This window comes from Amblyomma mixtum, chromosome 4 (assembly GCF_055824585.1).
Source record: "Amblyomma mixtum isolate Tamu chromosome 4, ASM5582458v1, whole genome shotgun sequence".
Classification (NCBI taxonomy): Eukaryota; Metazoa; Arthropoda; class Arachnida; order Ixodida; family Ixodidae; genus Amblyomma; species Amblyomma mixtum.
Window position 1 is genome coordinate 148,288,205 of NC_143015.1, and position 26,358 is coordinate 148,314,562.

The 26,358-nt window shown below is 45.5% G+C and overlaps 2 protein-coding genes across 2 annotated transcripts in view; both read left to right on the forward strand.

The window, feature by feature from the left end:
* The window catches only part of LOC149348699 (uncharacterized), a 54,441-nt gene extending 36,235 nt beyond the window's left edge, over window positions 1–18,206 (forward strand). Inside the window, exons 3-8 of the mRNA XM_089541829.1 lie at window positions 206–415; window positions 2,599–2,821; window positions 5,492–5,645; window positions 12,025–12,137; window positions 15,571–15,768; window positions 18,073–18,206. Coding sequence (XP_089397955.1) covers window positions 206–415; window positions 2,599–2,821; window positions 5,492–5,645; window positions 12,025–12,137; window positions 15,571–15,583 — 713 coding nt within the window. The 3' untranslated portion in view covers window positions 15,584–15,768; window positions 18,073–18,206. The remainder of the gene's footprint in view (window positions 1–205; window positions 416–2,598; window positions 2,822–5,491; window positions 5,646–12,024; window positions 12,138–15,570; window positions 15,769–18,072) is intronic.
* Window positions 18,010–19,699, forward strand: LOC149348700 (uncharacterized). Its single transcript, XM_089588272.1, has 2 exons — window positions 18,010–18,204; window positions 19,414–19,699. Exons 1-2 carry the CDS (start codon window positions 18,064–18,066, stop codon window positions 19,618–19,620), a joined length of 348 nt encoding a protein of 115 aa, XP_089444398.1. The 5' UTR covers window positions 18,010–18,063; the 3' UTR covers window positions 19,621–19,699.
* Window positions 19,700–26,358: the final 6,659 nt, after the last annotated feature.

Below are 26,358 nucleotides of genomic sequence, written 5' to 3' on the forward strand. Positions count from 1 at the left end.
TCCCTTCCCTTACGGCGTGGTTAGAGTGTCCGGCGAGATATGTGAGACAGTTACTGCGTCATTTCCTTCCCTCAAAACCAATTTTCAATTTTCAGTTTTTGATTTTGAAACTCGCTGTACTTTCCGCGCACTGCCAGTACCTGATAAACAAAGCCTTTTTTTTATATTGCGATATATAACTCGATGCGTAACAATATCTGCGCAGTGAGAGATGAAGGCTTTGACTTCGACAGCGACGAAGAAGGGGAAGACACCGGTGGGTCAGGACGGCTGCCCGAAGACCCGAGTAACACGGCAGGGGCAGCTGAAACCCCAAGGTTCACGCCATCGGGGCCCCGACATCCACTTTCAACTGCGGTGAGCTTTCCCGGACGTTCAGGGCCACTGACGACCCCCGCACCCAGAAGCACACCTAGTGAGTAGGCTACGTATGCTATAGCTAAGAGGACCTCTTGTCCCTCAGGAGGGTAGCACGCAATGAGACAAAAATATTTGTTACAAAATAATACAGTTTTCATATGATGGTATAGAGTGCGTGTACGCCTATATCTATACTTCTTTATGGGCGGCTTCTATTCTCGTGAAATGAAGAGATGACATTTCACCAGACGGAAGCCATGCCATTACGCGATATATTACGAAGGAATAGCGTTCGCAAACGAGATACATTGGAAGCTTACATTAACAATGTCGCTGTTGTGTACCTATACCTCATTCCTCATTTGTGCTTGTTATCCTGCTCAAGGTGACCACCCAACTGGCCCATTGCCCACCTTCACGATTGGTTAATTTGATTAGTAATGAGACTTGACGTCCCAAAATGACCCAGGTAATGATCGAGTCGCCGTAGTGGATAGCTCCGGATAATATTGACCACGTGGGGTACTTTAACATGCAATGTTGTCACATAGTAAACGGACCTCTAGAATTTCACCTCCATCGAAATGCGGCCGCCGTGGCTGGGATCGAACCCGCGTCTTTCAGATCAGCAGCCGAGCACTATAACCACTGAGCCACTGCAACGGCTTCCATCTTCACGTATTGAGTTGTTTCTGAATATCAGGTGAAATAATTCTGCCGCCTCAGGTATCCTCTAGTTCCAAGTGTTTATGGGTTCTGTTAAGAGTTAGGGATGAACCTCACTGTATTGAAGTAGCAGACGCCCTGCGATTTCTTCGTAATATCCGCTGCTACTTTACACGAACGTGGGTGGCGCATGTCAACATGCAGGCTTCCTTGCCACTGTGTAGACTGATGACCACCTATATATGTATAGTTTAGTGTGTCGCTGATGGGGGAAGCCTTAACACGCGCACAAAGTGCCTCTGACGCAGCCGAATATAATGCTCAAACAAAGTATGTTGAGCCTTGCCGATTCGCACCTGCTTAATTTAGAGCGCAGCTCTGGTACCAACTGGTATCTAAGAGCTGCGCTCTAGAGCAAGTAGTCAGCGTCGGCGCTGTCGGCGTAATACGACACCTGGCAACCAATGTAGGTAGTAGCAGAGCGAAATGCCACCTGCCACGTCGAGAGTCGAAGAATGGACAACCTGAAGGTGGCTGCCACAGGAAGATCGCGGAGGGTAGCTAGTATAGCGTGACATGCTACCTGCCAGCGGTGGCAGGCGACTGCACTATAATTTCATTTTGCCGACTATCGTAATCGTCTGTCACATGTGTGAGTCCTCCAAAATCATCCATTACCGTAAAATCATTAGATTAATCATTGAGGGAAAATCCAACAGCTTTCCCAAAGCTGCAGCTTCAGATGTCTGATCGTCTCGTAATTTTCAACGCAGTACTGTCAGAGCGCATGTTCGGCGGCAACTCTGAGCTTAGCAGTAGCAGTAGTGGTTTTAATAAACATAAAATAAAAGGAAGGGAAAAGATCTTTAGCCCCTGCACCTGCTATCACTACGGGAAGCACCTGAGCTGGGACAGTGGAAATGAAAGAATAGCTGACAGGGTGTAGAAATGAAATGAAAGAGGCGAGGGACAGTCAGAAAGGGTAGGGGGGGAGAGGTACAGTCGGAGACAAAAGTCTCTGGACCACGTACGTGATGCGCAAATGAAGCCGATAGCGCTGTTATCAACCAGCGGCTAGAGTTCAGATTTGTTGAGGTAAAAAAAAATAAAATTTCGACTTTCACCTCCACAAGTGTGGTCTCCAACCCACGGCTAGTAATAGAGCTGTCGGCTTCTTTTGCAGATAACGTGGTCCAGGGACTTTTGTCCCCGACTGTACACTGTACAAGAAATCTCTTTACATAGTCACATGCGCATAACGGTATAATTAAAGTAGGACACAAGCACACACGCACGACACGATGCACAGGTTGCGAGAACAAAATTCCCTTTAGCCTTCAGAGTCGCCTTCAGGGCAATTAGCCTTCAGGGGAGTGGTGCATCACTGCGCGAGGAGTGGTATGAGGACTCCTGAGCGATTTATGAATGTTGCGTTCAGAATGACGAGTTTCGCATATATGGGCATGCATTAACCTATTAACCCTGTTACTTCGTACCCTTGAGGCGAAGCTTAAGTGTCCCCTCCGGATGCTACATGGATGACTCTCCCATTTTTCTCTCTCTCCCGCTCAGCAACGAGCCCGCCGATAATGGGAGTTCCGTTTGTGTGCACCGTCACCGTGGGCAGGTTCAGCCTCCCGCCCCCCGATGGGTTCTGCGACGTGCTTTTCTACGACTCACTCTACCAGACGCGTGCCAGCAAGTTGCCTGTGGACATGCAGACCACCGCAGGGGAATTCATCCGCATGGCGGCGCTAGTGACACGCACACAATTCGGCATGTCCTTCGCGATCGAGTGAGTGGAGCTGCTCGACATACTGCTGCACCTCGCACCAGAGAGATTTCAATACACTTCGACAGCACCAATTCTTACCGAACACGCAATATAAAAGAAATACATATGCACGCTTACGTTGATATATGTGCCTACCTGCAATACATTAGTGGTGGGAGCGAGATCTTCTATCGAGCTCAATCTATAGCATGTATGTATCTATCTACCCATCAATCTATCTACCTATCTCGCTATCCATTTTATCTATCCATCAACCTGTCCGTGCGTGTCTGTAATGGCCAACGAGACCATAACAAGTCCTGTTGTATAAACGTTGCATAGCGGGCTAATGCTTGCCGTCAATCTTTGTTCATTTTCTGTCTGTCTCTATGTCCGTCCGTCCATCCGTCCGTCCATCCGCCTGTTTGTCTGTCTGTCTGTATGGCGCTGCGGTGCGTAAATATTATTGGGGTATTTGAAGAGAGGTAAAATTTAGCGAAAGGGTACAAGCCAAAAAATCCAGATGATCTCCACTTCAACATCACGCTTCTGGGCTGCAACCAGGGGAAAGGAAAGGTTGTCTGAGTTACACGAGCGATACCAACAGGGGAGACTCTCTTTTTGGACAAAAATGATCAATGAAAAAAAAAACGCAAGGAAAATAAGAGCAAAAAGATCAAGGTGGAAGAAATAAATTATAAGTGCGCACCATGCAGAAGCCACACAACCTTGCAAATGGTGCGATCCTTGCAAATGGGTGCCAACAGAGAGACGGCGGTTCAACGGAGTGCACATTCTCAGGCACTATACTGGCCTTCAGGATAGCGGGAGGACGTGGAATGTGAAAACAGCAGCCTATGGAAGAAAAATATGAAGCTTGAACAGTGAAAACAGCTGCACAAGGGCTAACAAAATGTGAACAACGATAATAGTAAAACCAAATATTCAAAGTAAATGACAAGCCACATTAACCCCACATTACAAGCTGCTCAGCCAAATATCGAATGTGGCAGAAAGAAGCTCTTTCAAATTGAGAAATAAAAATTATTAGAAAAATACTAAAGGGGCAGTGGATTTTAGCGCAGTTGTACGCTGTAGTTAGTCTATAGGGTTCAAACTATGCATGAAAGAGACTGTATGGGGGCTAAAAGGCAGTACACTGTCCTCTAGCGCACTCACCTTTAATGGCACGGTATGTTGCCCAAACCCTCGGGTAGATTTCCATCACCGAAAATACAAGACAATTACTGTTTGCTACGGAAACATATTTGCAGCTATGTTGTCTGTGACTGAAAATCGTTATTCAACCCCCCCCCCCCCCCCCCCCCCACCAAATAACAATAACGAGAACGAATTTTTCCAGAACCCTCTTCTCTAGCAGCACAAAATGTCGCCAGAATGTTATGACAATGTTGCCAATGTTTTAGAATGTTGTGCAGCATACTTTAACGTTGCAGCAACGTATCCATAAGTCGGTCAGGATGACACTATCTGCTGACATTGCAGCTGCATGCTCAGAAATTGGTTAGGATGACATGCCATCTGCCATCATTGGAATGCAACGTTCAGGCAATATAGCGTGGTGAACGTTATTATATTGCTTAAATCATAACAATAATGCAACATTATAAATATATTTCAAGCACAGGGTTGCAGAAATTATCCGACTGTTGTTACAGTAAACATTTTTTTTTTCAACTAACAGTACTTTGCAACTAAGCCTTTTCTTTGCGCCTGCCATAGATTGCATACACAATTCCATTAATTTGTCACAAAGCTTTGTTTATTTCCCATTCTTCACTATCACCCTTGGGACACCCTTCAGTGACGGCTATATAAGCTTGACTCATGTTATCCGTTCAGAGGCGAGTGTACGAGTTGCATGTTGTGCTGTATTGTGGAACTCAAGTGTCGGACGCTCTCGTTGATTCTAGCAAAGGGTTATGATATGTTGTGAAGCTTACCAACTGGCAGGCCTGCATGCTTGTACAGGGTTGCTGAACTTTTCAAGAATGTTACATTTATGTTATGAAACATTGTGGCAATGTTGCACCGTACTGTGTCAAATGTGGGCACAACATCGCGGAAAATATTGCAGCAATGTTTTTGCACTTATGTTGTCTTGACATTGCCAAAGGAGGGCACTAGCCGCGTTAATGCAACCTAAAATGGTAATATTGGTGCAATGTTCCAGCAACAATTTGTGCTATTAGGGTTAGTACACCTATAGGTGCCCCCCGAATTTTCACAGAAAACTGATCATGGAGTCTCTGCAGACGGCACAGGATGGATTTTCACGGACGCTGGGCAACGTGAAATCCAACAAATGCTGCCTTATACAGCTGAAGCTGTAGAAGCAAGTTTGTAAACAGAAGTGATGCATGAGGCAGGAGAACAACAGACATAGTTTAGCAAGGTATACATTTTCCATTTTCCCTGAATTAATTGCTTGAGTCATATGTTATGCTTCAAGAATAATTATTATATCACTAAGCTTAGCTTGACTTTGCCATAATTTGATCTATGAAATTCGTAGAGGAAATGAGATTTATTCTCTTGTCGAAACCTCTTCTTCATTCGGTAAACATCCAACTCGTGCAAGTTTAGAGCTAGCTGTCCATCACAACATCTGGCTATGTCTTCCCAATTTCCCAATGTATGCGCGACTGTTCTGCTACTATTCTTTTTCAGTTCGCCAGACATAGAAAACGAACACACGATGGCACATTTCGACGCTGGCCTTGACCAACTCTGGCAGCACAACATATCGCACCTCGGTTTTCTAAACGCCTACCTGGACTACACCTCTGTGCACCACATAACCAAGGCTCTGAGCATTCTGAAGGTAATGAACGCAGCGTTGCGAGGGAACGCTCCTCCCGATCATTGTCTTAGGCGGACAAAAGCGAACTGTTTCGTATTTTTGTGAGTGCCCTTTTTTAGGGTGTGCCATATGCAGAGTGCGCTTATTGGACATAGCCTCTTAATAAATTAGGCTGATTCCCTGTGCGGAATACCAGGGTCATAAAGCTCTCAGTTTGGCCCATAAGGATTTATCTCGCCCAAGCCGTGACCTAATCTGTATTTCCCTTTTTCACATGCCACTCTTATCATCACTGCTGGTATCCAGTCAAGAGGCTGTTCCCGGTTTTAAGCACAGTGTAGCCCACAAATCATTCACTACCTGGCATTAAAGGGACTATGAAACAAATTAATTGAGATTATGTAAAGATAGGCAATCCATCACTCGTCACTCCAGCGCAAGAATTTTTGAGCTAGCATCAATAACAACGAAGTTATAGGCGATTAAAAATGACCCTCCTCATCTCCCCCCTCAACTCGTACGCGCGGGGCACCATAAAAAAATAAAGAAAACAGCTACGGGACTGGGCTCCGCCCATGAAAACGTCATTCGCTGACGTTCGGTTTACAATTTCCGGTTGTCGCACTCCCGAGGAGCAGCGTGTGTCGGCAGCGTCTCTCCGGTCTCGGCGCTTTCTTGGATTGCGGCGCGCGTCGGGTTTCTTTGCTAGTTGGCAGAATGGACCCGGACCTGTTCCCGGCTCACACAATGTTTTATTTTTTTGTGCGCTGGTTCGGCCGTCACACCGATGCTGCCAAGTCTTGGCGTGAAACACCGTGCATATACTGAGCCTAGCTGTCGAATGATGTTGGACACCCGGCTGCGGGATCGCAAAATCGCGCCGCCCGACTTAGAACACAAGGAACATACGGTATTACGGTCGTAAAACGGACGGGAGAGTGAAAGAAGGTCGGGACCGAGTCTGCATGTCGAAGCAGCAGCCGAATGTGAACCGCAGCAGTACGTAGCCGTCAGGCCAAGGCCCTCCGCGACAGCTAACGCTTCGAATTCGTCCTGTGCCCTAAGTAAATGCGGCACCTTTTTTTACGCTGAGAGTTATAGCATATCGTTACCGTGTTTACGTTACCGTTTACCGTGTTACCGGACGTCGGACTTTCCGGTTAGCGCTGCGCACGCTAGAAGACGTTTTAGCATACCGTCTCTCCCGTAACAAGTTACCGTAAAGCGAAAACGAATGATGATGATGGCAGATGCTCCAACATTTATTGCCAACAGAAATACGCTTGCATTGCAATCATTTCTTTGCAGTGAGATGCTACATATGCTCTTTAATCATCCTTTTCTCTGTATATAAAGACGTGCTCACTACTTTTCTGCTAACGGCCGACTCAGTGGCTTCAAAAGTACCCTGACCAGTGAACAAGTTTACTACACAGAACGCACTAAACTTGCGTACGCTGCACTTACTGTGTTGCGAATGCTGTAAAAAGCGCAGCTACAACACCTTCTGTTTGACGCGCGCAGCGTCGCTTCTTTGGATGTAAACATAGTGGCGCCATCTGGTGACAGCAAGTCAAAGCGCTTGAACTCTGGACTGGAGAAACTTTTTTTTTTTTTTCTGAATTTAGTGGTGAATATGGCAAGCATTACTATGTTTTTGTTTTTCAAGGAAGAAAACTATGAAAATAGAGGAAAATGTTAAAGCTGGCACAAAAGCTACAGTGTTATTGCTTCCTTAGCTACGCGCTTGGAGGAAGGAAAATTTGCTACGCGGATAGCAACGTTTCCAGATAAAGACAGTTGGGAAACTGCGCCGGCGAGCCATAGAGTTCCTGTTTTAGAGCGCAGCTCTTTGGCGTCCGTTCCTGGGTTTCGCGTCGTCGTCGGCGTCGGCCTCGTAACCAGCTCCGCCCCCAATGTCACGCTTTTCAATTGGTCGAAATGCTCGTGACGTCACAGTGCGCGAATTTCAAATGGGGCCAATTGTACTTTGGCTAGTAACCATGCAACCAATCAAAGGGATCGTATAGTGATGCTGCAACTAAGTTGGACTGAGTTTAGTTATTTGCTTAATTAATCAATTAGCCTAATTAATATAGAGGAGAATGAAGAGGTCAGAAGAAAAGAAAAGAAAGACGCGCGCCGCAGCGACAACAGCGTCCGCGGAAGAATACGCTGCTGAAAAAAAAAAAAACATAAGTACGAAGCCGCGTTCCCTCCACCACCACGCACTTCCCCACTCAGTAAGACGTTGCTCGTTTCATATACGTTGTGTCGAACATCCTAGACAGTTCCAACAATTGACAGGTTAATGACAGAACACGATGGATAGAAATGCAAGAATATAAATATGAAATAGCTTAATTAACCTTTCTAGTTAGACCGCATAAATCAATAAAACCGAGAACGAAATTGGTCGAGTTGGGGAATCGAACCAGGGTCTCCGGAGTGCGATACGAGCACGCTAGCCACTCCGTAATGCCAGCTGAATAGTTTGGAATGAACAAAGGCGCGTCTAGCTAATACGGCGTCTTCGTTCACTCCCATCTTCCCCCTTTCCCTTACGGCGAGGTGCAGGTGTCCACCCAGATATGCGAGAGAGATACATTTCCTTTCCTCAAAAAATAAATTTACCGTCCAGCGTCCAGCAAGGCGTACAGCCGAATTGGCGATGGCGTTCTGTGGACTCCCTGGCAGCGTTGCAAGACGCTGTCGCGTTCCACTCTTACAGGCGAAGCTTAACATGTTAACCACACATCAGTAACACACGCAGACAGCCAATAGACGCGTCATTCGCTGGCAGCACTTGATTCATCATTCACAACCACATTCTTAACGTACGCTCCCTTGCCGCACATGCCAAGGACGTACACCACGATCACATTCTGCGCCATTCCTCTGTACTTTGCTTTGCTGAAACCTGGATGGATCCCGAAGAGCCTCTCGAAATCATAGATTTCCTATACTGCTGTGGTGCTCGCAGAGACCACAACAGAGCGGCGGGAGTCGCTATCTACTTGCGCACAGGTCTCTCTGCAATACCAGTCGAAATGTTTGGCACGTCAGATGAAGTTGGCGAACTGTGCGCCGCAAAGTTGCCCAACGGCTTGCTGGTAGTAGCTGCCTACTTCGCCCCTACCGCACTCACGAAAGACGTCGTGCACTTCCTGCAACTCGCATTAACCGTCCATCGATCCACACCGATGTTAGTAGTGGGGGACTTTAATGTTGACATAAAGACAAACAGCAATTTCCTAACACTTATGCGGGAGAACATCCCGTTCCTCTCGCTCGTAACGCGTCCCACGGCTGTGACAACCTCGCGAGGCACTTGTATAGATCTCGTCTTTGAGAATCAAGCATTGGCGTACCAAGTCGAACATATATCACTCTATTTCTCCGACCACAAAGCTTCCTTCATGACTGTCAAGAACTGTGATAGCGCATACATGTGTTGCTCGATTTGTTTGCCTCAATCTATCGAAAAGGTGAAACAGCTTATTTGCTGCGCTCTAATTTCGCATTAGGAAGTAACGTAATCGTCGGTAATTTTTTTTCCTTCCTCCATGGCTGGTAGCATATACAGTAACTCTAGCGAGCCAGGGAGCAGAGCGGCCCCACGCGATCGCCGTCTAGGCGGTGGCGCTGCGGTCGCTTTAGGATGAGCGCGTCGTCTGCTACTCCCAGCTTGAGGGTTGCCGGAAGGAGATGGCTCGCGTCCGTTAAAAAAACAACGTATTTAAGGAATATTACCCACCCGAGGAATATTATCAACATAAACTACGAGGAGGCAAGCGGTTCGTCATGTTTCTCTAAACCGCGGAAAGAAGGGCTTCCAGTTTTCTCCGATATTTACAGCCAAAAGCTCAACCTCGAGCATCCTGCCCTCACGTACCCCAGACGTGGAGCGCACGCGGACTTCGCAATTCGTAGATGAGCGCGGGCGCAGACGATGCGAGGCGCGAACTAACGTTAATCATTCGCGCAGCAAACAGTGACCAAGCGCAGTCAATGGGCGCCGCGGCGATGAAGAGAAATCGTGGCCTCTGAGATCAAGTGCGGTGTTAAAGTACCGATGCTTGAGCTGGTATGCGAAATAAAAGCGAACCGCTACCATTTGAGTGAGCTATCGCATCAAAGAATCCAGCGGTGACATGCATTTATTCCGAAGCGGGTGAGCAGGGCGCCGCCATGTTTGTTTACAAGCAAACGCTAACTCTCTCCGCAACGCTAAAAGAGATTCCGTAAAGTGTTACCGGCCCGGTAAAGGGCGCGCATGCGCAGATGTCACCAGCCGAGCCCGGTAAACGGTAACCGAGCCCGGTAAACGGTAACGTAAACACGGTAACGATATGCTATATCTCTCTAAAATTGTCTTCCATCGCAGATCATATCGTGTAAACGTTCATACCGATCGCTGTAAGCTGGAAACTCACCTTCCCGGCGGGAAGAAACAGTGTCGGCAGCGGCTTCGGTCGAAGCTTCAGGTGCTTGACATTCATGCCTGACTGTCGAACGAGCGCTGGGTTATAGTAGTAAGCGTCAGGTGCGAAGTGTCGACCGCAAACGCGGAGTCTTCGGCGGGCGTGCGACGCTGGCAGTCCGATGCGCTCCATCCAGGCTGCTCGCTCACGCACGTCTCTAGGAGTAACATGCCTGAGTTCAACACCTCGCCAGTCACTGGGTTTGCAGCCGACGACACAGCAAGGCGTATTCATCTTGGGCGGTCGAAAAAGGCACTGCGAGTGGCTCCCGAACTCGCGACAGAAAGAGGCGGCAGAGGTAAACTGAAAACATGCGTGAAGGCAATGCCCTCGCTCGCGCTTGCTCGAGGGGGTCGCGCGGCAGCTCGAGCAGACGATTTTCACCGCTACCGGAAGTGTGCCCGTGACGTCGAAGCTGCCTCGGCTCTAGCGAATGACAGCGTGTGGTGGCCTGCCGACGTCATGGGACTAGTGACGTCTTTTTCCCGATTTTGGTTTCAGAGAAGACACCAAGCGGCCCGCGAATTTTAAAAAACACGATTTTTAAAAATTCATAATAAATTGCCGGCTCAGTTCCGAAGACTCATACTTGGTGTCAATGATTCTGAGCATCACTTCTAACATTTACAAGCGGCTTTTAATTCTTTTCATGGTCCCTTTAAGTAAAAAGATACCTCTCTGCAATTATAACGCCTTGAGGCTGACCCATAGGGAATGAAATGATATGAAGAGCATCCAGCGCATACTGCCATGCTGGGGATTGAACCTCCCACCCATTAAATCATATTTTGCACTCTGCTGATTTACCAAGAATAGTTAGAGACACGGCCTCGCATGAGCCATTGTTGCTGGTTCATAGTGTGAATGCTATGGAGCAAAAGAGATGTATTTCGTTCAGCTCACGCATGATTCTACCTAAGAAATCTTGCTGGCCACCGCATATCTCTCTCACATGCTTGAGTCGTTTTACTGCGACAGTAGAGAAAATGCTGGTGTTGTAAATGTGAAGCTTCAGCGGGTGAATCCTCGGTGAGTGGAGACTCCGTCATTTATCACAAACCACGTACTCTACCTTTGCCCTCCACCTGGTCTCCACTCTGTGGAATCACACGCAGCAGTAGGACAAAAACAATAGAGACTTATCAGACATCTGATGTGACAAATCTGCAAAATTAGTTGTACTTGCCCTCACTGGTTACATTGATGCTTTTCTCAAGTGAGTACTTTCATTACAAGCCTGTCAAAATCTGTCACATATGCACACTACAAGTACATAAGTGGCAAATTTTTCTGGAGCGAAAGGTGGGAGGAGATGGCGCTTCTGCAGGGTGGAGATGGCGTGGGTAGTGACGGTGGGAGAGCAACAGTAGCACATGCTTTCCCAGTAAAAGCGACAAAAAACTGGCTGAGGTTCAACGTGGCTTGAATCTAGTTATATGAGCGAAGCTTCTGTTAATCATGGCCTCCACTGTCTCAAATCAAATGTCAAGGTCACGCACCCAATGGTCATAGTCATGTGATCATACTACCATAGCTTGGGTCATATTACCATGCAGTTAAGTTTGGGCTGACCTTGTGAGGCATTGAAGGCCATTGTCGATGTGGTGCCTACTGTCTCATATCAAACATCAAGGTCAAGTGTCAAGGTCAAAAGTCAAGGTCAGGTTCCCAGTGGTCATAGTCATATGATCACGTGCTCATACTACCATAGCTTGGGCCAAACCAGCACACAGTTAAGTTCGGTTTGACCTTGTGAGGCATTGAAGGTCATTTTCTCATCCACAAAGAAATGAGAAGTTGTACCCCAAGGAGTGGAGCGCTCACTCTAAAAGCTAATTCAAAGAGGCAGTGGCAAAGCTGGCTGGCCTCCAACAGCACCCACCACTCGTTCTGACAAGTTTTCTTTCCTTCCACAGAAGATTCACGAACGCCTGACACCTATGGAGACAGGGACTCGCCATGTTATTACATCACTGGGCGTGGCCCCGGTTAACCCGTTGCTGTTCCGCAGCTACGGAAACCTCATGCAGTGAGTCGATCCTGTCATCCATGCCGCGGAGATAGCCTTCTTCATTTTGGGTGTATACAAGATCAAGCTATGTAAGCTCATTAATCTCAACAAAAAAGAGATCCCTGCTATCTCTCACCAAATCTGCCCTAAATATAAGTTGAATATTCTTCCTAGCCTCCATGCTTCTTCCCCAGATGTTTGTAGCGAGGTAAGATGCAGCTGCTGTATACTTCCTGCAAAATACAGATAAAGTACTATTCATCACCTGAGAGTTCCTGCCATATGCGCTCTACCCCGTTCTTATACTGCTAGATATTTTACACTTGTGGGTCGGATCGGCACACACTGCCTGCCTTATGTAGATGTATTCTCTTACCGCTTTTAGTGCTACGCTCCCTGTCGTAAACTGCTGTTTCTTTCCGATACTATTGAACATTACTTTAGTTTTTTATGTTAATTTTTAGATCCACTTGTATGCTTCGCCCGTTCAGAGCTTTGACCATCCTTTGCAGTTGGGCCCATGAGAAACTCGGCAAGGCAATGTAATCAGGAAATTGGAGATCTTAAGTATTCTCTGTTAATTTTTACCGCTGCTGTTCCAAATAGTGTTCTCTGAATACACCTTTGGATACGAGATGAATAGTGCCTGCATAGCTGCTGAGGTTTCGACTGAGCCAAATGCTTTCTAGTAATCCATGAAGGCTATATATAGAGGTTGGTTCTATTCTAAGCATTCGTCTATCACATGACTGGTGGTGCAAATGTGGTCTATTGTCGGGTAGCCTTTACGAAGCCCAGCCTGGTTCTTTGGTTGACCAAAGTCCAAGATTTCTCTAATGGCGTTCACGATTACCTAGCAACTACCCGCTAAGTGACAGACAGCAAGCTGATCGATGTGTAATTTTTCAAGACTTTGACGTTCCCCATCTTATGGATTAGGATATAATGTTAGTGTTCTTCAAAATTCCGGTACTCTCGAGTTCATGCGGTACTGCCTGTACAGGGTGTCCAGGTTTTTGTGCACAATGTCTGTATACCATTCTTTAACAAATTTGCAGTTGCCACTGACCCCCCCTCAGTCACTTTCCCGGTTTTAATTACATTTGAGCCTTTTTTTACTTGAATTGTGCCGGACAAATTATGAGCGATAAATTGAGCGCGTATTTAATGAAAAAGAGAAAATTTATGCTTGAAGTTGCAAGGAAACTATTTATTCGACTTTCTCCGCAGGCAAATATTCCTACCTAAAATATTCATAGCAATTGGACACATTTCGTACATGGACAACATAAGGCCGGACTGTTTCATTATGCCACCGACAGTGTACCAATTTCCGCAGGGCTTTACTTCTACCTACGGTCATACCCTGGTGAGCATTTCAGGCATTTCTGCCTATCACATCACCCCGTCAGATCTGTGGTCTATAACGGTGCACAAGAAACTTCAGTATGGATGCACCTCATCACGTAGCACCATGCCGATACATATCGCATAAGGGAACACATCAAGATGCATCAGATGTTGCTTGCATAGAGAGAGTGGCTTACGCCTTCAGGGAAGACCTAGTTTTCATTAAAGCCAGTGTAACTTTACTCCAGCTTTGTGGGTGTAAAGTAAAACTTTCTGTATGTTTAATCCGTATGGTCCTTTCATTAACCACGGTTTTATAGAAATGTAAAACGTTACCTTGCCTCTCTGCTTTTTATTTTGCTGTATAATTAGATGACCACATGCATACCTTATTCGTTACCCCCTCCCCCCCCCCCCCCCCCCCCACCACCTTATGTAATGCCCAACCCAGGGCCCTTAAGAGACAATAAATGATGATGATGAGAAAGTGGACAGTACCACTTTGGACGGACGTATTCTAATGTCAGGTGATGTGAACTGCAATCAAGCCTGTAGATTCTCAGCCTGCATTTCCGCCAAGTGGGTGAGGCACTGAGTTTAAGTATAAAGAAATATATGCGCCACTAGGTTTAGTAAATGGTTGTGCACCGCATAAACAACATCGAATGCCCTGTTATGGTGCTCTTTGTGGCAGAGTGCGCGGTGCTCAGTCACCGGCAAGCCTAGAATTTGTTACTTTGCATTTCCAGATGCGAATTGCCAATGTGACAATAACCACGACAAAAATATATTTTTAACTTGAAATTACCTTCCTAAATATATTTAATAGTCTTTGGTTTCATGTCATTTGTAATAAGACCGTGTTAACGTAGCAGTTACACTCAGAACATGGTACGCAGAACATTCCACTGATATGTGCACAAAAAGTCCAACTTTGTCCAAGTGCGCCACACTTTGTTTCATCAAAAAAGTTGACAGATTTATGAATGCCTGTCTAGTGTTGCTACACCCACCAGTTATAATAAACACGGTTTTAAAACTCATAATACACGAACTTGTACCTAACTGGCAGGAAAGAAGAAAGCGATTAAAATAAGAAGTGTGGTTCGTTGGTTGTACATCATTTCAATTAGCAACCTGTTAGAGAAACACTGCAAGGGGGCACGAAAAACAGGTACCAGGGGACAGACTGCACAAACAATTTGATATAGGGTCATATTTACCCTGAGAGTATTATTACCAAAAACTGGAACAGTATTCGCTTAGCATGCATTTTTTCAGCACAACAAACACAGCACGAAGAAAGTAAATACACGCAGGATGAGCGCCGCTGACTTCAACTGAAGTTGAAGAAGTCGAAGTCAGCGTTCGTCCTGCGTGTATTTCCTTTCTTCGTCCTGTGTTTGTTGTCCTGAAAAAAAAAAGCATTCTACGTACCAAGACCAACTAGCCCATCATTCCACTTTAACAAGTATTCGCTTGAATAACGAAATCTGTCACTAGAGGTCACCAGCCTGTGCCTTTGGCGGAGCTCGGTAAAGCAAGAGCCGTCCGCTTCACGACGGGTTCGCCACTTTCGCTCATTGCTCTAAGAGCTAACGAAGAAAAAATGGTGCATTAGGGTTTCTGCACGTCATTTCGTCCGCACCAAGATGTCTCTGTGACAAAACGGCTTCACCGTAATGAAACATATTCCTTTTTTTTGTTAGCACTTCATGAAGCGAGCCAATGAAGGAGAATCCGTCGACATGTTCCACGCCCAACCGGCAAAGTTTGGGGCCCGCTAGGGTGTGGTGATCTTAGTCGCCTCTCGAAGGGCCTGCCAGTTCTTTTCATCTTGCTTTCGCGGTAAATTTACCCAGGGGTAAGTTCACCCAGCAAAAAATTGTTCGCACAACTGGCCCGAGACAAACATAGCGCACTTTGTCGCACTGGCCAGCGTCCTCTGGTGCCTGTTTTTTCTCCTTGGTTTCAGTTTTCCTGCAAGATCTATGTAAAGGAAACAAGCAAAGTGCCGGCTTACTGAGTTTTTGCCTAGAGATTTACAGTGTGGCTTATCGCAGTACAAATGCTCCCTCCCATTCTGTGTTCCTCTACGCAGGGTGCCTCAATAGACCTTCTAAGACACGTCGCCGCCGCTACCACCTACCCGGCCCTGGCCCTCTCATTCTCGATGCAAGCTCGCATGTATAAGCCTCGGGTTGCGGTAAGGGGCGACAAAACAGTTGGCCGTCCGGATGGCTTCGGCTTGTTTGCACCATGCGAGAGCGGTTTTCGAACTTTCTTCGAGCCCACCGCAGTGAGTGCTTGTGTCACCAAGCTTTACATATCGCAGCCTGAACCTGAATAACTGCACGCAGGAAAAGAATAGCGACGCCACGATAGGTGAAGGGTGTAACAATGGTCTAGCTACAAAGTGGCAACGTTCAATCCTTGTCCTGCAGCTTGCTAACTGGCACAGGTGATACCCGAGCTTACCTGACCTCACCCAAGCTTCGTCTCATTGGCTGCAGCTTAAGCAACACTCCTCCGAAATTACCCGAGTAACTCGGGTTAGTTTGGATTACAAGACAAAACAATATTACAAGTTTCTTGCTCAGGGCTGGGGTGTTTGGAGTAGCGCTATGGCAATAAAATAAAAACAGCACCTCCTGTGTACAACATCCCCAAAAAAAGTATGACTAGATGCCCCGCTAGCGATAAAGCCGTCCGGTATAAGGAACCTGCCTCCACCTGCCAACTGCCTTAGTTAGCAGGTGGCAGAAAGGAAGGCAATGCACGTGGGAGAGGGAACACGAAGAGAGGGTGACAGGCAAAGTGTTGCTGGTGACCGAGTGGAGAGAGTGATTGTGTTAGCGCATTTTCGTCGCATTTAGTTTAGCTTAGTAAATCGTTCATAATTTTTTTCAGTCTTTGCGCTATCCTTAAACATTACAGCACCTCTGAAGCTGCTGATGAACCCTCTGGAAATTAATTGCCACCTCTTTCACTTCATTAATGTTTCCCTTCGCCCTTCCCAGAGGCCTAAAGTTGCAGCTAAACCGAGTTACTCCATAGATACAGCGCTCCTTTTATTCTTCATCCTGGTGCTGATGTTCCCAAGTATTGTATTCGTGTTCCTGTATTGGAGTTACTTCAAGTCACTGGTATTGACAACTTTTCTTCTGTATCAATTGGTATTTAAACATGTAAAGTTTTTTCTTTTTTCTGTGCGGGTGACAGGCATGAATTATTCACGTGGTCAAACCCAACCAAGAATCTTGTGGTGTCCCCGACTTTGAGGGTGCAGGAATAAAAAATAATATTGCCACAACTGGGTTTCGAACCCATGGCGGTGCGAACAGATCAGCTTCGCTGGTCAGTGCCCCAGAGCACTATGCTATTGCCACAGAGGATCACGCCTCGTGTCAAACTGCAACACACTCTCAAGCTGTGCATTTCACATTGTCGTCATATCAACTTCTGACTGCAGTGCGAACAGATCAGCTTAACCTCAGTCTCTAATCGTCGCAAGATGTGCCAATGACCCAGCACAGCAAAGCCATAGGCCAAAGAGGCCAAACACGCTTCCGCAGGTCTAATAGGTTTAACTACATTAAAACCCTACCACTGTTATCCTTTCTTTTGATACAGAACCCATAAGTACAGGCCCCAAGTTTCCAGAAAATGCACGATTTCGCGAAAAATTGTAGAACTTAGCATTTTTTCGCATGATGGTAGCCCCGTTCTCTCTTTTTGATGTTAATGTTTGTTTTGGACAGCTGCAAGAATGATAGAATAACTGAAGTGCGTGACACGCATTGGCTGCAAACATGGGATAAAATATGGGATACAAATGTGGTTTGCTACAAATATGGTTTGGTACAAATGTTGGAAGAAGAAGTCGGCGCTTTCCGTTGTGAATGAAGAGAAGGCAGTGAAAGACTTGTGCAGAATAGGGAAGGAAAAAAATGGTTGGGGTTCAATGCGGCTTGCACCTAGTTATACGAGTGAAAGCTCTGTTAAGCATGGTCTCCGCTCTCTCGAATCAAATGTCAAGGTCAGGTAGCCAATAGTCATGGTCATATGATCACGTGGTCATAGTAGCATAGCTTGGGCGATACCACCACGCATTTAAGTTCTGCTTTACCTTGTGAGGCATTGATGGTCCTTGTCGGTGTGGGGCCCATTGTCTCAAATCAAATGTCAAGGTCAAATGTCAAGGTCAAAGTCAGGCACTCAATGGTCATAGCCTTATGATCGTGTGGTCATACTACCATAGCTTGGGCCAAACCACCACTCACTTAATTTCGGTTTGACCTTGTGAGGCATTGTAGGTCATTGTCTCATCCACATCGAAATCATAAGTTGTACCCCGAGGAGTAGAACTCTTGCTCTAAAAACGATGAACGGGCACAGAACTGAGCAGGATGATACAAAAAGTAGCGTGGCAAGAAACAATGGCACGGCGACTTACAGGAAAGGCTGTACGTGTTACGAGATACTTCCTTTGGAATGCAGATTACTCTTTGTTCTCCATTCACACAATTTAAAGTTTCCTTTCACAGAAAAATAGGAAATTACCCATACTTCTTTCACGTATTCTTCCCTACTTATGCTCAAGGTGTGCCCTACATCTGGCGACCGGCGTTGGGACAACTACCAGTACATGAGCACGCTGAAATCTTCGCTGACACACAATAGGGAAGATAACCTGACATTGACTTTCGACAGCGGACGAGCACTGCGCGCCAAGGTGGGCACATGCCTTATTAAATTGTTCTTCAGCACAGTTTACCGCCAAGGGATGTTTTGAGTGGGGAACTATACGTCATCAAATTCAAATTACACGTATAATGTATTTCACAATGATAGCCAGCATTCATAGCTGCGTAACGCTTGACAGCGGCAGAGTTTCTATCTGTGTTTATGAAATAAACGCAGCGAGTTTTTATGTGCAGAAAACACCGCATTCAATGTCGCTTATCGTGCAAAACATACCTTGGTGTAACGACGCATACCGCAAAACTTAAGTTTGCTATGCACCATGCAACATAAGTTTGCACTAGAACCATGCATGTTATACTCAGATACAACTCACGAACAAAGCGACAAATGCCCGTCAAACCAGGCCCTCCAGCATATGGTGTCGAACGATTCTCATGGCTTAGTTGACAATCCCTTTGCTCTGCTAGCCCGACATTGCAGGGTGTGGCAGATGAAAGGGAATTAACCTCGACCCAATCGGCTTAGCTGTGGCGTCATGGAAGTCAGTTGACACCGTTGGCTGGAGGGCCTTCTTTGAGGGGCATCTGCCGCTTCCTTCTTCAGTTGTATCCAACTTTGTGAAACCTAACGAGATACTTATTTGGTCCTAATACCGAATGCTTAACCTATTGTTTACCTGTTAATGGCGGATTGGAATATAATACACGTGGTTTCTTGTATTTATTTAATCTGTTTCCTTTTCAAGCCATTCAAAAGGAAACAACCTTTACATTAATTCACACTGGACGCAAGTATTGCTGATGTTTAAAATAAATTTTTGCCATCTGTATGCGTCATACAATCATCTACACTGGAATCATGACAGTATCTTCAAAGGAAGGAAGGAAGAAACACTACCGTAATATGTGGCTCGGCAGGTGTGTTTTAGTAATTGAATCTGCTTATATCACACGTGTAAAGCACTCTAATGTGACATTTATGTAAATAGCCAACCTTTTCTTAGTTCATCGAATACCAACCTTTTGTAATGACCAGGGCATTTTCAGGAATTCTACATCGTGTCAGCTTCCAAGGAAGTAGCTCCTGCAAGTCTAACGCTCAAGATTTGATGCTATCAGCTTTTGACTGTCATACCTTCCTTTTGTGGTACATTCAGGTTTGGAATTGCAGAGCCCGTGTCTGCTGTGGGAATGCCTTGTAGCCAGTGTTTCCTTTGCTGGCCTCTCACGCTTCGCAGGTCTGCGAGACCAAAGAGTCAGCAATGGCACTCAAATATGGCCTGGCCGTGTACGCAATCGACTACGACAGTTCGTCGAGGGTGTGCCACGAGCTGACGATGATGGGCTCGTACAAGCGCGTCGCCATGCTGGCCAATTTACACATTTTCGTCACCGAAAGATACAAGGCAGCTGCTGACAAGACAGCGTGCGAATCTGTTACCTGATAGCTTAAGTGGATAAGGATAAATTATTGGCGTAAACTATAAAAACATAAAAGTTTGCCTCATCTTGCTTGTGATAGTGATTTCTATTAGAAGCGATTTCAGTGCACTGCAATGAGCAGCGATGTTCCAGATTCGCATAAGGAGAAAGTTGCAAGAGCAAAGCCCGAAATCCAGGGTAAGAGGAATTCATGTGCAATAGCCGGTCTGTGCAGAGGCGACTTCAGTGAGCTTCCCCTTATTTTTTAGTGTGAAAGCACCAGTGGCCTCGTAACCTGGAAAATGCCGGTGTGTGGTGAAGCTTTAAAGTTAGTCATGCGACACGGGGAATGGCGAGAAATAAGCAGGACTTTGAATGGGAATAACCTTGGCCAACCTGGAGAAATAAAAAATATTGTGGCGACTGGGTTTCGAACCCACGAGGGTGCTAACTAATCAGCTTCGCTGGCTAGTGCATGAGAGACCCATGCCATTGCCACAGCCGATCACACCTCATGCAACACACACACTCACTCTGCATTGAACATCATCGTCCTTATCAAATTCCATCTGTACGCAAGTCACAAAAGGAAAGATAATGAACTTTCACGTACGTGGCATTGGTGTCCACGTGCAAAAATCTTTCGTGCCATATCTTGTGGTTGGCCATGCTAAACCGCCAGCAGTTCCTTACGGTCCCTGCTATCAGCGATCCAAGTCTCTTCAAAGGGTTAACTCAATTCAATTCATTTATTTTCAACTCGAGGTTGAAGGCCCCCAGGCGTAAAAGCTGTTCTACGACAGCTTGAAAGGTGCCTGGGGGCCCATACAAGGCAGCAGTGGTTACAAACTAAATTACTAAACTGCGGTGCTCGACCTGCTTTATCGTGTACAACAGTTCGGAATAGGAAAGGTTTGGCCCCAGATCCACTTCTGAATCGTGCGTGGGCACAGTCACCAAGCCAGACCCATACAGCATGCGCAGAACCGCTGCATTTTGGTGCAGAAGAAATAAAGCATGGCCCAGATGAAAACGTTTTGGACTTCATACTTCTGCTGAAGCCTGCCCAGCAGCTCTAGCATGACCGTGACGCGAGCTCTGCTGCAACTACCCACGAAGCAGTGACAAACGAAAAAACAAAACCAGCTTCAAACACCGAGCAAAATCATTTTGATGGTACACACAATAATTTTTGTTCATTGCTCTAGATTCCTATCACCAAAAACACTATACAATTCCGAATGCATTCTGCATGCAGTTCGGCATGCAGTAGGCATTAGGAAACGCGCTCTTGAAATTCGTTTTAAAGAGCTGGAAGTCAACTCACTATCTACTCAAAAGAAACACCCATGGTAGGCTAAAAGGATATCCATAGCACACAAGAATCACTGAGTTTTTCCATGAGTTACCGTTAGAGTGTGCATTTTGGCGCAACTGGAAGGACTGCTGAATTTGGCTTGATAACTGTGATGCCACTGTTAAAAGGAAAAGGGGTTAAATAATATTTGCCATCCTTAAAAATTCATTACAGTTCGCATATATGTCCTTGATACATATGCAGGTGTTGTTCTAAGCGCGGAAGTATGCCTGGGTGGAGTCCCTGCATATACTGGATTTTGCCGGGATATTTAAGAGAGGAATCTGGTCTACTGGGAGGCAACCCTTTTGTTTCAATGGAAATCAAAGTCTCGTGGCAGTTAGTGCAGCTTATCAAACTAGCCTCCAAAGTGCTCCAGAGCAACATCCTTGCCTGACATGGGCCGGCTATAGACACAGGTGTGTTCCAGGCACCCGATTGGCTCCGAAAAACTTGGAGGGGGCACTTAAACTCCACCTTAAGGACATGACGTGATAGCTAATGTGTTAATACTCACATGTTCAGAACTGGTCATTCTTAACATAACATTCATAGATTCCTGGACCATTAGGGGGAGCCAAGTTTCACCACAGCACCCCCCCCCCCCCACAACCCTCTTCCACCGAGGCCCCTACGGTCAAAACGCAGTGCAAAGATGAGGAATGGTTATAAAACATTTATTTTAGTGTGATGGATTGGCAAAATATGCAAAAAATTATTTGAGTAGTTTTTAGTTTCGTGTGTAATATCGGCAGAGGAAGGCAATCCTTATGTAAACCCTTTTTAAAACATATTTTATTTTTCTTTAATACTCTGCATCATCAAGTCATCACCTACTGCCTTGTTGGTGGTTTTGTAGTCCTTTATCAAGCTGTCGGGAACAACTTTTTGCCTATAAACCCGCCAGAATCTTTCTGGAAAATAAAATTGAATTGAAATTGAATTGAATTGAGCCACTGAGGCATCAATGTAACAACACACTTCCGAAGGAATTTCCATTCTCTCTAAACCACACAAAATATATGATACATCATTCTATTCTTTGCTGCTAAAAAGGAGCTAAAAATATTGCCTCAGAGACACCCGTGAAGTAAGCAGATCTCGGAACACAACATATCATGGGCCCTCGGCAGCCAGTACAGTAAAAAACAATTGGAGAGGACACCAGCTCTGCGTCAAGGGTATGATGCGGTAGCGTAATGGGTTAATTCCCACATATGCAGAAAAGGTCATTCTCTACTTACATTCATAGATCCCTGGGAGTCCTCATGCACTGCCCTGCGATGGCAGGTGTTGTCACCGGTGGGACTTGTACGATCCAGGCGGCTCTTCCCAGCTATCCCTCGCGAGTAATCATCAATTAAGTGCCACCTGCGACGGTGGTCAGTTTGCTCACAATCCAGTAGGCAGATTGTGACGACGCCACAAGGTCACGTGACCTTAGTGACCCACCTACCTCCTAGGTTGCTTCTGTGGAAATTTTTCGAGTATTTTTTCCTCGTGGTGAACAACAACGGGTTTTCTGCAACACGAGCTCTTTAACGCTCTCGCCTTAAAATGTAAATGATCAAAGAGCACTGGGATGTTGACGTGAAATTTAAATAGTTTCTGTTAGTGATGGGACAATCGCCATTCAAATGAGATGTGAAGTAGGCACAGAAAAACAAAACTTGGCCAGACTCCCAAAGCTGCTGTCATGCATGACTTACAGTTGCCTTGAGTGTCCCCTGGTCTCTTGCTCTCATGGCATGATCAGTCTGTGTGCATACACTAAGTGCATCATGAAAAAAACATCCTAAACACTGCAACACTAATTTATTTTTTTGGGGTGAATTTAGCATCCTTCAAATTGCAAATAAGATGTTTTTGTGCCAGTCAGTGACCGCAGCAAAAAATATTTCATAGAACAATGAGCCTGGTAGCACATTTTGCACCGTTTTCTTGCAGAGAGAGTTTGCCATGAGTACTTAGTCATTTTTTTTTATTTCTTGCATTATGTTTATCTTCAGAACAATAAATGATTCCATGATACTTAGGGTGTTGATTTCATCATTACCATCAGCTTGACTACACCCACTGCAAGGCAAAGGCCTCTCCCATGTCTCTCCAATTAACCCTGTCCTTTGCCAGCTGCAGCCACCCTATCCCCTCAAACTTCTTAATCTCATCCGCCCACCTAACTTTCTGCCGTTCCCTGCTACGTTTGCTTTCTCTTGGAATCCACTTTGTTACCCTTCAGGACCAGCGGTTACCTTGCCTTTGCATTACATGCCCTGCCCAAGCCCATTTCTTCCTCATGATTTCGGCTAGGATGTCATTAACCCCCGTTTGTTCCCTCACCCACTCCGCCGGCTTCCGGTCTCTTAACGTTACACCTATCATTTTTCTTTCCATAGCTCGCTGTGTTGTCCTTAAACTGACCCCTCTTTGTTAGCCTCCGCGTTTCTGCCCCATAGGTGAGTGCCAGTAACACACAGCCGCTGTGTACTTTTCTCTTGACCGATATTGGTAAACTGCCATTCATGATCTATGAGAACCTGCCATATGTGCTCCGCCCCATTTTTATTATTCTAGTTATTTCCCTCTCATGATACGGATCAGCAGCCACTACCTGCCTTAAGTAGATGTATTTCTTTACCACTTCCAGCACCTTGCTACCAATTGTGGACTGCTGTTCCCTTGCTAGACTGTTGAACATTGCTTTGGTTTACTGCATGTTAATTTTTAGCCCCACCGTTCTGCTCTGCCTGTCTAACTCATTGATCATGCTTTGCAGTTCATCTTCATCTCCTGAGTGACTTAGCAAGGCAATGTCATCAGCAAATTGCAGATTGCTTAGGTATTCTTCATTAACGCTTACCCCCAACTCATAGCAAGAGAATATAGTGCAGAGTAGGACAGGACACAAGAAGACCCAAACAACACGAGCGCTATGATCATGCACCGACAAGCCCAAAAAGCTACGCTTTTGTACCCCCAACTGTTCCCCAATTCAGGCCCCGGAATACCTCCTGTAAACAGGCAGTGAATAGCATTGGCGAGATCGTGTCTCCCTGCCCGATACCCTTCCTTATTGGAATTTTATTGCTGTCGTTATGGAGAACTATGGTAGCTGTGAAATCGTTATAAATATCTTCCAATATTTTCACATAACACTCTTCTACAACCTGATTCCAAGTATTTTTAACAATTTGTAAGAAAATTTGCAGACAAAGAATTTATCTATTTATTTATCATCATACCCACAGCGCCATTGTCTGGCATTACAGTGGCGGGGTTGAAAAAGTGCACAAATGCCACCGCGTGCAGGTGGTTACAAAAAAAAGAACATTGAGATAGAAAGAACATGGAATTATTATACATAAAAAATGTCAGAGCATGGAAGAAAATGAATCATTTGATAATATGGACACTACTTCCTCAGGCAGCTTGTTCCATTCCGAAATCGTTTTGGGGTAAAAAGATATTTTAGAAAGGTCAGTCCGGCATCTGTATTCTTTAACTTCAAGTGAATGATCTCTTCGTAAAGACACGTGATCAGGGTTGGCTATATATTTGGTGCTGTCTATTCCAGTTCTTGAATGAAATATATTATGAAATAATTACTCATTAGTGTTTTTTTTTTCATTGTGAAACTAACGGTCTGGCTTTCTAGAGGCTTAGATACAATATTCAGGCCGAAAAATATTTGTTTTCAATTGAAATGGTAAACACAGCCTGAAGGGGTTAATTAAAACCTCTGTGAACATTGTCTGGTTCTTAGCTCTGGGTGAAGTTGGATGATGTCCAAGGTAGTTAACCTGATTTGCGGCAGTTATGTTATCAATAGCAGAGATAAATCAAGAGAAACTGCTACACAGACAGTAGTGTGCCATCTCCAGCAATGTGCCTTGCTATGCTGAAATACCTCTCAAAGATGGGGTGCGAATTTAATCGAGACAAAAAAGGGTGTTTGCAAACAAACTGCTTGTATTTTCCTTTAGCAAGCTTTAAATATAGAGAGACCTATGCAATACTTTTGTGCGTGAGCATCAAGTGTGATGCCACTTAATAATGTTTCTTCAATGGCTGGAGGACAGGTTCTTATGTTTTCAGCAAGGCAGATAGCAACTAAGATATCCATCCTATAGCTTGCAACAATTATAAACTTATGACGATATGCTCTGCTTCACTACGCTGAGCTTGTCTCGAGGTAGTAGTACAAACTGTTCATCAATAACCTCAAATTGGAGGCCCCGGAAAACTCAAGCAGCCTTTTGTTACCTTTCTCTTTGGCTAAGGGTCCCTCATAGCCTGAGCCACTCTGGGACGTTAAACTCGCATAAGTCTTCCTCTTTGGAGTTCAACCCTGTAGAGTTAGAGTGCTTTCACGAAACAGCTGCAAATAGAAAAAAATGTTAACATTGGAACATTATGTCATACAAAAGCAATGGAAATACACCCAAGCCCTTCAATAACTGTATCTTAACTAACGGTACCCATAACGACTGACATGCACAGCAAGTCCCACACCGAATTCCCGGGACAAGCTAGAAATGATGCAGGCTAATGTAAGCTTCAGGACTGCCCAGAGATCGGACTGCTACCTTTCTCACTCCAACACAGGCCAACAGTTATAGTAAAGTGCTTCTCTACCTTGTGGAAGCTTTTGCATAAACAGGCAGTCTGTTACAAACTTAATCATATGCAGAAAAAAAGTGGTAGTGGTTCAACGTAGTTAAACTGAGTAGATGTGCAAAACAGGCGTTCATTCCTCAATTGGAGAGGACATATAAGTTCTGCCTTATGGGTATGATGCAATATCGTTATTGGGTTAATGCCCATATATGCATAATTGGTCGGTCTCTACTCAACATTCAGATCGTGCCAAGTCCTCGTACTACTACCAGAGCATGGCCGCAGCGGTTAAGAGATGCGCCACTGCGCTGGCAGGTGGCTGTTTCTAGCACAGCCACCGGTAGGGATTGTGCGACCTTTGTTGCTCTTCCCGAGCAACCTCTCGTGATCAATCATTTAACTGCCATCTGACAGGGCAGGTTGTGATATCGCCACTAGGTTACACGACCTTGGCGGCACAATGCTCCTCTTAACTTACCCGAGCTTCCTCACATTGGCTGTAGCTCGCACAATGCTTCTTTGAACTTACCTGAGCTTGCTGAGTAGCTCGGGTAAGCTGGAGTTAGTTCCGAACACAAGACAAGACAAGATGCACAAGACAAGATTCGTGCTCGGGGTTGGTACGTCTAGAATAGTGCTTTCATACTAATTCACACGGATCGATCCGCATTCATGAATTACCCAACATTAGCCAACCCTTGCAAGGTTATTCCTAACACAGATTCACAATCCCTAAGTGAGAAATCATGATCACATATTTAAGAACCAATCTGGCCTGCCCCTTACA